At 42.4% G+C, this 13,612-nt stretch overlaps 1 protein-coding gene across 1 annotated transcript in view; it reads left to right on the top strand.

The window, feature by feature from the left end:
* STAT4 (signal transducer and activator of transcription 4) overlaps nucleotides 1-13,612 on the top strand; it is a 122,896-nt gene that overhangs the window by 97,012 nt on the left and 12,272 nt on the right. The window contains 1 exon segment of the mRNA XM_012812754.2: nucleotides 1,329-1,373. Within this exon segment, the coding sequence (XP_012668208.1) occupies nucleotides 1,329-1,373 (45 nt within the window).

Genomic DNA, 13,612 nt, shown 5'->3' with positions numbered 1-13,612 from the left:
TGCCGCTTCTTGTTTTTACCACTTCCTCTTGACCTAGAGTTGTCTTCCTTCCTTCCAATTCTTTGCATAGTTCTTAGAGTCCCAAAGACCCTACTGGTTTTCTTGCCAGAAACATATTACTCCTCTGATTTATTAAAATTTAGCAATTACCTCACCAAATGTTGCACCACTGAATCCATCTCAAAAGGTCTACTTTCTGAAAGATAAAATTTAGGTGAACAGAAAGATATAAATTGGTGCTGGTTTTGTTTTTGGTTTGATTTTGTTTGGTTTTCAGTATTGAAGACTAGATTACTCGTTAGTTGAGTGCCTCCTGTCTGAGACATCTAACCCAAGCCATTCCTGTACTTAGCACCCTCTTGGGTTAGACTCAATTCCGTCCTCCAGGAACTTTCAATAATGGGCCTTGTTTAGTAATAAAGTAGTAAGGGCACTTAACTTAGAAATGTCTATCTCCCTCCAAAAGTTATAGGGTAAAGAAAAAAAACAAGGAAGATGCCCAAAAGTGCTTAGGTCTTTATTTCAGCAGGCACGATATATAAAATACTTCTGATAGTGCTCTTCTAGTTGCAAAGCATTTTCACATTTATCGTAATAAACATACTAACTTACTGCTTTGTAATGCAAAAGTAAATGTAAAAATAAAAGGAAAAGAATTTTAAAAATTGAAAATTACCTATAACTGCACTGCTTTGGGTAATGCTATTAACATCTAAATTTTTATGTTTTTGTTCTTTTTCTAAAATAGGTAAATACTTTGGTTAAAAAGTGGGATAAAATAGTACACACCATATAATTTTTTTCTGCTTTTTTCTATTCAGTAATCTACATAAATGTACATACTTTTTGTCATTCTTCCCCTCTAATGTCATTTAATAGCTTTCTGTGCCATATGACTGCACTGCCCCATTGCTTATTTCCTCAGACCTCTGTGTTAAACTTGGTTTCATAAGGATTGGGAGTCATTGCCCACAGCTTAGCTGAAATGATGCTTTCCGGGCACAAGAGAGTGCTGAATAGCTTTTAGAAGATCCCAGCATGATTTCTATTTTGTAAAATGTTGGCTGAAACCCCCAGTCTTAGGGGTATTGCAGTCTGTCCACTGATCTCAATGAAAGTTTCTAAAGTACCATCCTGTGAGGTGGAGCAGGAAGCTCTGTCTCTCTGTCAATCGAGGCAGCTGTGTCAGGCTTTAGTAAGGTTGATGACATCTAGGTGACTCTCCTAGAAGTCAAAACTGTGGCCAAGACAGTGACTAAAATAGTACAAGCAACTTGATACGTAGCTTGATACTAAGAAAAAAACCTTCTTTTTTCTCTTTTACAAAGCAACCAAAGGAAATGAAGTCCAGTGCTGGAAGTAAAGGAAATGAGGTAGGAAATATTTTCTCCTGGAGGATTTTCCTCGGAAACAATCCTATGATATCTTTTTTTATTATTATTACACTGATTGTGGTTGTTAGGTCAAGTCCCTCTTGTAATTGTATCCCACCCCCAAGAGGTATGACGTACACCATGACCCCCATTCTCTCCACCTCCTCTCTCCCTGATCCCTCATTCCTCCTGTATTAGCTCCTCTACTGCCTTCATGTTAGAATTGAGTACACTAGAGTCTTGCTTCTCTATTCTTGTGATGGTTTACTAAGAAGGTGTTCCATCTCCATCCAGGTTAATACAAAAGATGTAAAGTCTCCATCTTTTTAAAAGGCTGAATAGTACTCCATGGGATACATATACCACAGCTTGTTAATCCCTTCCTAGGTTGGTGGGCATTTAGGTTATTTCCAAGTTTTGGCGATTGTAAATTGAATTGCAATAAACAGTCTAGTGCATATGATATCTTATTATTACAAGGTTTGTAAACTGCTTGATTTGGAGTGAAATTAAATCCATTTTTCTCTGATTATAAATAGAAGCCTCGATAAGTACAGATAATAGGGGGAAATGTTTTTTTAAGGAGAAAATTAAAACAGCATATTATAATACCCTCCAAAGAAAATAACTGTTAACATTGTGGTGTAGGCATCTTTCCAGTCTATATTTATGTGTGTATTACTTTACAAATGTATGCTATACATTGTTTCATAACCTGCTTTGTTCACATAGCAATGCATGGTGAATAGCTTTCTTGACAGATACTCTGGGAGGCCATGATTTCAATTTGCTGCATTATTTTGCATTTTATAGGTGTGCCGTAATTTCTTTAGTCAGTCTTCCATTATGATAAAATATCTTTTCCATCCTTCATTTTCATTCACTCATTTTCCTGCATATATGAAGTAAGACTCAAAAATCAGGACATGTTGTATGAAAATCGCAGGTGAAAAAGAAGCCCTATTACTTTGTGGCATTGGTTACCTTGCTTTCTAAGGTTTGTATTTCTCCAGATGAACTGAACAAAGGTACAGACTGGTGCAGTCCCAGTACTCACATCAGGATCAACCAACAGCAGAGTGGCCAATCCTGGATTGGAAGTGACCTTGGAGATCATCTATTAAATAGGCCTGGAAGCTAGGCATTAGTCTATGATTTTTATATTTCAAATTAGAAAACCTGGGTTGAAGTACATGCTCTGATAGTGACTGAAAATGTGATCTCTGGCAGTGATCTGAAGAAATATTGCACTATGTTCGTCTAGGAGATCAGGATAATAACACCTAATGCTGCCTGCTCAGAGACGCTGCCTCTGGAAGGCCACTTGCATGATGCAGTTACAGAGTAGTGAGGCTTAATGCTGCTGCGTTTGTACCAATTGAATCTCCTGGCTTTGTAGTTGCAGCTCTGATGAAAAAGATCTCTGATTCATTTGGCAGACAAGTACTTTATAAATCCTGCATCCAATAACATCCAGTCTCTCACACCCCACAAAACCACAAGCACAACCAAAACATTTAATGCGCTACTATTTTCCCCTCCAAGAATTTCTTATTTCCTTAATTACATCTTAAAGATCATTTGCCAAGTATGGGCCCCACCAAAGATGAGCCAAATCTTCTCCAGGGTAAAATTGCTGCTTAGGGCAGAGCCCTCAGCGGGTCTCTACATCAGGAGCAGAGCCTCTAAGTTTAAGAACACTCTAGTAAAGGAAGCCGGAGATACTCTTCCCATCTCACAGAAACCCAGAATGGTTTCCTAAACTTCGTAGTTAAGCAGTTGCACATTTTTGTTTGAGGGGAGAAGGGAGGGGAACAGCACGTTTTAAATTAAAGCCCATTTCAGACATCTCACTGGAATTTGGGCCAGAGCTGTAGCGTTTCATTCAGCTTGACATCCTTGAATATCATCTTGGAGTCTGAACAGACCAAGCACAATTATTCTGAAATTTTCTCACAGAAAACAAACGGAATAGGACTAAATCTAGATAGCTCGACTTTAAAAAAAAAAAAATGTTTTATTTCAATTAGTCATTGTAATTGCATGAGAAACAGAAGTCTTAATTTTTATAAACACAGAAATATGCATGGCATTTTCTTCCTTCAGTATCCCCAAATACATAAGATATATGCTTTATAGAAGCAGAGTAAGAAAGAAAATAACACTTAGCAAACATCTTAAAGCCCTCCATTAAAGGCTAAAATGAAAGATGTTTTTCCTTCCCTGGCAAAGAGCAACAAAAGAACAATTGGGGTGTAGGAAATAAGTGAACCAGTTGACAGTGTGTGGCTGGGCTGGAATCGAGTTAAATTAACTTCATTGTTCTCTCTGCTACCAGAATAGTTTAAGCAAAACGCTGTGTAGCACAATGTCTTCTTTATGAATGTAAAATTGAAATCTTGATTCGGATTTCCCTAGAGATGGAAACCTAAGTAAATCATCTTCTACCACAGACACACCAACCATGAGCTTATTAAGGCTGTCTGTTTATATTACCTGGCATTTATTTCCTCCTAGTTTCCAATTAATAGCAAAATTGTACAGTCATGTTAGAATGATTTTATTTCTTCCTTTTTGGTCCTGGTTGGCTACATCAGGTTAATTTTATTTTTAAGCTATTCTTTGAGCGCCACCTGTTGGTAGAATTTTAGCACAACTCCTGGGTACATTTACAGCAAGCCACAGGCTTGAACATTGATGAGCTCCCAGAACAGGTAACAAACTACAGAATGTGTGAAGGAAGGTGACCCAGGAACCGGGGCATGGCCAGCAGTGGGGTGACTAGTGGGAAGTTAGGGAGGCGTGGGAAGCGCTAGCAATGAAGTGGAGTTCATGAAGTCATAAGGAACAAATTTCAGGAAAACAAAGTGTGGCTATCCTAACCTCGTTTTCAAGTTTCAAAAAGTTCCTATTGCTTATCTGTGTGTGTGGCTGTGCCAGGAGTTCATAGACTGCTAGGAACTTATTTTAAAAATCCTTGTGTGGTCTTTACTATAGACGGGGCATTATTGAAGAGCTTCACTAATGTTTATTTGTTTAACTCTTATGATGACGCTATGAAGTAGGTGCTATTAGTCTCATACTCATTTCAGTTAGGGAAACTGAGGCACAAACTGGGCACACAGCTTCTTCAGGATGACACAGACCATGGCACTCTGGCCCCCATGTTCCTGCTCCTTGCTGCTCTGCTGCCTGTGGGATTCCAGAACCTTCCCTGAGAGCGGCAAGCAGTGAGCTCTTTGACCCTCTCCTGCCCCTTTATCTCACTTCATCTAGCTCATAAAGTGCCTGCCCTCTGTTCACCTGCTCCCAAATCATGGGCTATCTCACACCAGGTTTTAAAAGGATGCTTCCTTGGAAAATGCTGTTGACCTCGCTACATCTACCTTGTCTCCTTTTGTGGCTCCATTGTGTCTCACTGGGGCTCTGCCTCTCACAGGCAGTCTAGCCTTGCACAAGCCACTGAAACTTTCTTACTCCCAGTTCCCATATCTGCAGAATGGTGCTAATGTTACCTTGCACTTCACGGAGTTGTCATGAGGCCCGAATGAGACACTTCTCCTCAGTCAGTGTTGGTGGGCTTTGTAGATGTTGGCTGTGGCTCTCACGAGTCATCTGTCATGCTACCCCCTCTACAGAGAGCGGGGGTTTGCACAGAAGAGAAAAGTGGGACCTAAAAGGTGGTACCTGACTTACCAACTGCTGGTTCTCATCCTTCTCTGCCTGGCTGCCAAGTGCTGGAGACATGGCCCCTTTCAAGGCACCATGGGCACTGTTGTTCTCCAGTTCCAGGTCCCTAAGCCTCAGACCATCATTTATGTGTACCCCTTTTGTGACATTTCATGTCTGAGGTTCTTACCATCACCCAGTGCCCTCTATTCCCTACATACACATGCGCATATGCACATACACACACATAAAAACTTTGCATTCATCTGTTCTACTTTGGGGGTTGTAAGAGCTTGGATCAGATAGTGAATAAATGATTGAGAACATATCAAGTTTTCACAAATGATTATCTCCCTAAGGCTTCCATTTCAAATCTCCCTAGAATTGTAGCACCCTGTGACTATTCACCTCTGAAATTATCCAGGAAGAGATGGTATGTCTGGATGTACAGGGGCCCCTGGCTTTGGGATGAGGTGAAGGAAGTAAGTTGCACAAGACCCATTCTGTCCCTGGAAGATCCATAAAGGCCAAGCAGGGGCCTCAGGAGCTACCTCTGCATTGGGAGTTAAGGAAACATCGATCTCTGGGTTCCATACCCCTGTTTCTAGCAAGGCAGCTTTATTTTATGCATCTTACAGATGGGAACCCAAGTGGGAAATTTATTTTCAAGAATACTTTACAAGGCTGAAGAAAAATAGAATCTCACTGCACTTGAAAAATCTCTGAATCTCCTTTGACTGAGATTCTATAAGCCACAGAAGTGCAATGTAGGGTAGGATCTTTAGATTCTTTTTTGAAATAAATTTAGTATTAAGAATTCACTCTGGAATTTCACAGTACCCCTTGAGGGATCTGTAGACATGCCATCACAGAGTCAAGGTCTGCAGTCAATGCCTCTCTTTCTCACCTTTGTTTTTTCTTGGGTAGAGTCAGGTGAAGAAACAATTCCGTCACCTAGTAAGTGGCCAGACTTTTAAGCCATCAGTCTGTCCTTGTAAAATAAACATTCCCAGGAAGCAACCTTCCCTGGAGGTCTTTATCTGACAGGGAGCTAGCTAGAAAGTGATTATTGAAATGTGAAAACTGTTTGAATAAGGAAGCTAGAATTGCATCTCTCCAGTTTGCGCTTTGTCAGTAAGCTTTAACTGATAATTGACAGTTTTAGCCACAGACTGAGGTGTTGGGTAATTTTGTTTATGCAGCAGAAAGTCGTGAAACCCAAAGAAGCTATTAGTAAAGCCTGGGTGACTTGAGTTTCGTTTAACAAAATAGCCAAACAGATGTTCTTCCAGGGTTCCGTGTTCTCAGACAGACACGCTACTCACGCCACCAATAGCCCAAGCCTTCCACAGCAAGTTGATTTCCTTCCTCAGGAACTAATTCAAGGAGTCACAACACTTTGTAATGGGAGACATTAGTAAATCTATCATTAAAAACTTCAGACTTTTTAGAATGCAGTGGCATCCGCACAGAGCCCTTATTTTATGGACTGGGCATAGTAGTCATTTTCCATTCCTCTCACAATTCTCTGATGAAAGGCTCTCTCTCATGTGCTTCTATGGGGTCTGACAATGAAGTTGGTGAACTCATCCTAGCAAAAGTGAATGTCACTGCTGAATGTCACTATGGTCACCTTCAAGGTACTCCCTGGGGCCATCTGGTGACCAGAGTGATATTCAGGAATGAGGTATGCAGCACTTTTTCTAGGATGAGTTTGCAAACTTCATTGTCAGACCCTGTACCATTCTTCCTCTCATACTCTTTCCCAGTATCCAGCACATAGTAGGTGCTCAATAAGTATTCACTCAACAAATGGATTATTTAAGTTGGTTTCTATGCCACATAGTTTTCCATGTGCGACATTATCTTAATTATAGCTTGTTAAGGGTTGAGCAAGAAAATCATCCCTATCTCAGTCATAGACATCATAGCAGAGATTTTCTTTCAAGTTAAAAGGCATAACCAGTTGTTACTATAGTCCAAGTTTCTGGGTGTGCCAATGGGCACCAAGCAGAGGAAACAGAAGGAATATGGTGACATCTACACCTACCTTTCATTAGGTTATATTTTTTTCCAAACAGAGCCCTGGTGAAGTTGCTTGTCAGTATTCCAGTTTCTTAGCAGATTATCCAAAGGGCACTTTTCTTTAGAAATCCAAGTCAGCCAGTCCAATTACAATTTAGCACCATATAATGTAAATATGAATATGGATTTATTTTTTTGAGGCAGAGTCTTACTCTGTCACCCTGGGTATAATGGCTTCATAGCTGAGAGCAATCTCAAAGTCTTTGGGCTCAAGAGACCCTCTTGCCTCAGCCCCCGGAGTAGCTGTGACAGGTGCCTGCCACCATGCTCATCTAGGTTTTGCTTTTGCTTTTGTTTTTCTATTTTTTAGTAGAGACAGGGTTTCTCAGGCTGGTGTCAAACTCCTGGGTTCAAGAAATCCACCGGCCTCAACCTGCCAGAGTGCTAGGATTATAGCTGTGAGCCACCATGCTCAGCCCATAAATATGAACATGTTAGATCTATGATCATTTTAGAGGATTAGGATGACTTTTAATACAGACATTAATGATGCATGTTATCTATGATATTTTCCCAATCTGTAAGGAATGGACTTTGGGAATGTGAAACTGAATAATGTCTCTGGCTTGGACTGCACTGATAAAGTAATGTACTATGACTGATGGCCACTCCTGCTTTGAAAATTAATAGTGGTCATTAATTCTTTGCTTAGAGCTTCCTTTCTCCAGTCATGTGCATTGTATGTCAGCTTTCTTGCTGGGTTCCGTTCTAAATGTGCCTCACAATGGCATCAGGGGTTTTAAGCAAACACTAGAAATTAGTTTGAATCACTAAGAAACCTCTGACAGTCTACATTCTGATTCAGTACAGTAACATCTAGAGCATGGAGTCTTTTTCCCAAGTTAACGGACAACCTTGAGTGTCATTGCTCTGGTTCCTAAAACTTCTCAGGCCCCTGCTGTTTGGATGGTGAACACACAGGTGCTAGAGCTCAAAGAGCTGAGAAAACTATCCATGCTGAATGATCGTATGTAAATTTAATAACACGAATTAAACTATAGAGGCTAAAATGGGGGACACCAAAACCTCTGCGACATAGGAAGAAACAAACCGCTTTCTCTACTCACTCTCAGTACAGAACACCTGGCTTCTGGTCACCAAAAGGTGCATGGGGATTCTTCCCACTAACAACCAGTTACCCAGCAGAAACCAACCAAACATCCTACAGTGAAATTCAATTCTACCACCGTCTACCTGAAGAGAATGTCGGATCCCACAAGGCTGCTCCCCACTTTAGTGCTGGTCACAAGTCCCAGGCTGTGACCTGTGCTCCTGACCATCCAGCAGTAAATTCCTACCACCCCCTCCTCAGGTTCTATTAATTTGCTAGGGCAGCTCACAGAACTCAAGGAACCATTTTACTTACATTTACTGCTTTATTATGAGGACATTACAAAGGATTTGAATGAACGGCCAGATGGAAGGGATGCATAGAGCAAGGTGTGTGAAAAGGGGTGCAGTCTTCCGCGTCCTCCCCAGGCTTGCCACCCTCCAGGCACCTCCACATGTCTAGCTGTCTGGAAGCTCATCTGATTCCAATCCTTTTGGAGTTTTATGGAGGCTTCATTATGTGAGCACGGTTGATTACCTCATGGCCATCAGTCATCAACTCAACCTTCAGCCCTGTCCCCTCCCTAGAGGTTGGAGGGTGGGGCTGAAAGTTCTACTTAACTGAATGGTTGATTTCTCTGGCAATAAGCCCCATCCTGAGGCTATCCAGAAGCCCAGCAAGGGTCACTGCAGGAGAAGAAAAGATGCTTCCATCACCCAGAAAATGCCAAAATAGCTCTGTGCTCCTATCACTCGGGAAGTTACAAAGGTCTTAGGACCTCTGTGTCTGGAACTAGAGTCAAAGACCTAATTTTAGAACAAAATCTTTACCTGGCACCCTAGCTATACCCTATCTCTTCCGAGCTCTGTCTCAGAAGCTGGAGGCAGATTTAGAGTGGCCATAAAGTTCATGTGCAATTTAAAATAGTAACTATTTTATATATTTCTTAATCATGAGACCTCATAATCAAAAAGGCCTCCTCCAACTGCAGCACTCTCTCCAGAGGAAGCCATCTGTGGGATCAAGGCAATTATACTCACCCAGAGTCCAGGACCCTAGAATTCCTGACTCCAAATGCCTCAAACCTTCCAGAGCCTGTGTGGGCCTCTTTTCTGGGTTGTCATTCCCAAGCATAGATGGAACCATCAATATTAGTATTTCTGGGCATAAGGAAAGACTTCAGGACCACCCAAGTTGTTCAAGGCCCTTCATAGAGGCAGGAAAAAAGGGTAGGGGTAATGGTCCAGGATGGCATGTGCTAGCTGTGTTCCCATGTTCTGAAAGGACTTCAAGTGACTAAAGCCTGGGTAGCCGGGTTATGAGAAGGCGTGTGTCAAGACAGGAGGGTAGACCGTATTTTAACAGTTAACTTGATTTATAATGGTGAAATATTTATGCATATGACATGGGGTCTCCATCTGTGTGCTTGCCGGAGGCCTCTCAAATGTTCTGCACAGGTTGTACCCTCCTGTGCACCGCCGGGCTCCGTGAGAATGTGAAAGGCCCCGTTAGTGGATATGAAATGACAGCTGCAGATTCATTTGTCTCGTGTTTCACATAGTGTAAGCATCTTCTCCCCAGAGGACAGTCAGATTTTCTCTTGTTTAAAAATGCATTTTTTATTCAATTTGGTGCTTAAACACAAGCCAACTACTTCATTTCATGCTCAGTTAAAGAAATGGCAATTTAATTTCAACACGGGGGGTTTGAAGAGAGGACCTGGCTGTTTGCTGGAAGCACTTTTGGGGTGGTCTAAGGGAGCAGTCTCCAACCTGTTCGGCACCAGGGACTAGTCTTATGGAGATAATTTTTCTATGGACCAGGTGGGGGAGGCATACTTTGGGATGATTAAAGCACATTACATTTATTGGGCACTTTATTGTTATCAAGTTGTAATATGTAATGAAATAATTATATGATTCACTATAATGCAGAGTCACTGGGAGCCCTGAGCTTGTTTTCCTGCAACTGGACTATCTCATCTGGGGTGGGGGGGAGGGATGGAGACACCGAGTGTGTTGCTATGTCCAGTCTACTTCAGAATCTTATTGTGGTTGCTGTCTCTACACAAAACCCTGCTTCACAAAGATAAGATGTCGGAAATGGAAGAGGCTTTTCAGTGCTTTTGTGGCAATCTCAGGATTTTCTGCCTTGACTTTAATCCCAAATGTGTAGAGATTTGAATTTGTCTCAAACGTGCATTTTTAAGGGCCCATCATTTGTGATCTCAAGCAGTTGATCCCCTTCTAGCACACATACAGTCCATTCACCTGGCTTATTCACAAATGGGTTGCGGGTCCATTCCTTCCCAGTTCCAGAGTCTTTTGTGGTCGAGAAGTGATGCTCAAACTCTTCTGAAAGCTGAGATAGGTGACCATGCACCGGCTGGGAGGAAGAAGGCCCTGGCTTGGTCTCCTTCAAAATCTTTGCTAATGTTTAAATGTGTCAAAAATCCCGAAGTTCATACATTGCTCCCTAACTTCTATTTGGCTTTGAATGCAGCCACTTCATCTGCCAACTTGAACCTAGTTGTCCTTCTCTCCTGAACTGACAGATTGAGCGTGTTGAGTAGGTTGACTACATCACACAAGCAAGCTAGCTTTGCAACCCATTCTGTGTCACTGAAATGTGCTGCCAGTAGTAACTGTTTTTCTAAAAGAAATTTCTGGAGCAGCTCAAAGGAGCAGCAGATGGCTTTCTGAAGGAAAGCCATCTCCCTTCTGTGTATCCAAGAAGACCTGTGTACTCTGTGTCCATCTCCTCACAGAGCTGTGTGAATAGACATGAATTAAGGGCATATACTTTAATGTGGTTGATAATTTTAATTATATCCTGCAAAATATTATTTAGTTCAGGTGACATTTTTCAGCTAGCTAGCATTTATCTATGAATGACACAGTGTGTAGACTCGCATTCAGAAGTGACCGGGCTTGACCTGAGTAGTGAACCCAGAAAGCCGTCCAGTCATGGCAGCCACTCTGTCCATGCATATACCAATACAAAACAGTGAATTCCATTTTCCTGAGATGCAATCATTCAGAGACTCCAGTAGTTCTGCAGCTGTGGTATTGTTTGGCAACAAAAGCGTACATAGCATATCATCATGCACATCACCCCCCCCAGATAAAAAATATATCCCCCAAAAACAAGCACTGTTGCCTTGTTGTCAACTTGGGTAGACTCGTCCACCTGGATTGCACACCTGCATCTCATCAGTCCTCTCTGACAACTGTGCCTCAGTACCCTCTGCTGTTTCATCAATCCATCTGGGTATGGTCTGGCCAAAAGAGGAACACGTGCCGCCCTCTGAACTGCAGCCTCTCTTAAAAGTTCACAGCAAATGTCCTTAGCAGCAGGCAGGGTCAACTCTCTATCAACAGTGAAGGCGTCTTCCTTTAGTAATGTGATCAGCTGCTCACAGTGACACTCTCAGTGCAGACACATTTGATGGAGAGGTGGCCTCCAGTAATTGCTGCTGGGTTTTGTGCTCACTTTTCTTTTGAAAAACTCCAAAGGCTTGTCTTTCAGTGCAGGGTGCTTGATGTCCATGTGGTGAAGCGGTTTTGAATGTTTCATGGCTTGGCTGGATAGCCAGTCGCCACATCCTATACCAAGTGGGCTCAGAGAATGTGAATCACCTGTTGCAGTGAGCCTGTAATTTAAGTAGGACTCTTGAGCTTTTCTTTTAAATGCAGCTTTCCTTTTGTTGGCAGTCTCAGAGAGTTCTGTTGTTGCATCACTGGGGCTTTCCCCCTTTCCAAAGACGCTCTCCGGCAATGTTTGCGTTTCACTCATTTCTGCTGGGGTCAGCTTGTGAACTCACCACAAGCGTGATGAGACGAGTGCACAGTGCAGGAAAGAGGTACAGACGAAAGTGGTAAATAAAGTAATGGGTAGACCAGGCGTAGACTAAAATAAGTGTAAGATTCTGACGTAAAGCCTGCCTCCAGATGCAGCTGTGTGACTGACTGAAGTCAGATGCTCACTCACCACTATAAAGCCTGCCACAAGATGTGGCTTAATTGTCACTTGCCACTCACTGACAGGGTTTGATATGAGTCTGCAAGCAATTGATTTATTGTGGCCACTGTGCAGCCAAACCTCTCTGCTAATGATGATTCATATTTGCAGCCATTTCCCAGTGCCCCATCAGTGCCTCAGCTCCACCCCAGAACATCAGGCATAGATCCTCCTAAGGAACACACAGCCTAGATACTTTGCAGTTTACGTTAGGGTTTGTGCTCCAATGAGAATCTAATGCCCCTGCTGATCTGACAGGAGGTGGAGCTTAGCTGGTGATGTGAGCAAAGGGGAGTGGCTGTAAATACAGATGAAGCTTCACTTGTCTGCTGCTCACCCCCTGCTGTGTGGCCTGGTTCCGTTATAACAGACCATGATATGTACCAGTCGATGGCCTAGCGGTTTGGGACTGCAGATCTACAGGATTTTCAAGCAGAATTTTCTTTCTGCACAACTTTCTACTCAACCAGTAAGAAGTGATTCCAATAGTCACACTAACTACCTGCGGGCAATGTAAGGTGCCACAAAGATCTACTTCCTTCTCAGGAACAAACCCCACGTTTAACATCCTCATGATCAATGAAGTCATCTCACACAGTTGTTATTTATGTCATATTAGATTGTTTTTATTATTTCACATTTAATACAAATGGATTCTGACTTGTTATTTGTGTATTTTTTAAATTAGACCTTTCTCCCAAGATGACCCCACTACCTCCCACTGATCCTGACTTTTCTGGTTTAAATAACTCCACTTCTGTTCACATATCTCCAGGACTCATTTTATGAGTTGTTTTAGCTGGCTGTCTCCAAATGTTCCACATCCCTTTTGAGATCAAGAAAGGGACAGGGACTTACCAGAGACTCTCATAGAACTGTCCTCTCTTCAGCATGGTACCTCATCATCCCCCCCCACCCCGCATCTGACCTTGGACCCAGCATGCAGGCAGCCTCAGTAATATTTTGGCTCTTCTGCTTCAGGGAATAAACCTCCCTCCCCTGCCAGAGCCAGGGAGGAGTGGAGACTCACTGTCTGGGCTGGAGCCTGGTGAGCCCTCGTCCTCTCTGCAGCCTCCCAGCACTCAGTGCTGCTTTCCCCACCTTCACTACACGCTCCCCTCCCTTTCTCTCAGGGGTCTAGATTACTGTCCTGTCTTCTTTGGAAAGTGAATAAAACCCCAGAGATTACTTTATTGGAATTTCCGAAGGGAACAGAAGAAAATATAGGTATTCTACCTACCAGATGTATCCAGAAGGAAAACTTGTTTAAAAAAAAAAAAAAATTCATTATGACACTAAGAATTGTTTCTGTGGCTCGGTGCCTATGGCTCAAGTGGCTAAGGTGCCAGCCACATACACCTAAGGTGGTGGGTTCGAATCCAGCCCGGGCCCACCAAACAACAATGATGGCTGC

Source organism: Otolemur garnettii, unplaced genomic scaffold, assembly GCF_000181295.1.
Source record: "Otolemur garnettii isolate 467f Iridium unplaced genomic scaffold, OtoGar3 scaffold00222, whole genome shotgun sequence".
Taxonomy (NCBI): Eukaryota; Metazoa; Chordata; class Mammalia; order Primates; family Galagidae; genus Otolemur; species Otolemur garnettii.
Note: the sequence above shows the minus strand (reverse complement) of the source record. Positions and strands in the feature narration are given on the sequence as shown.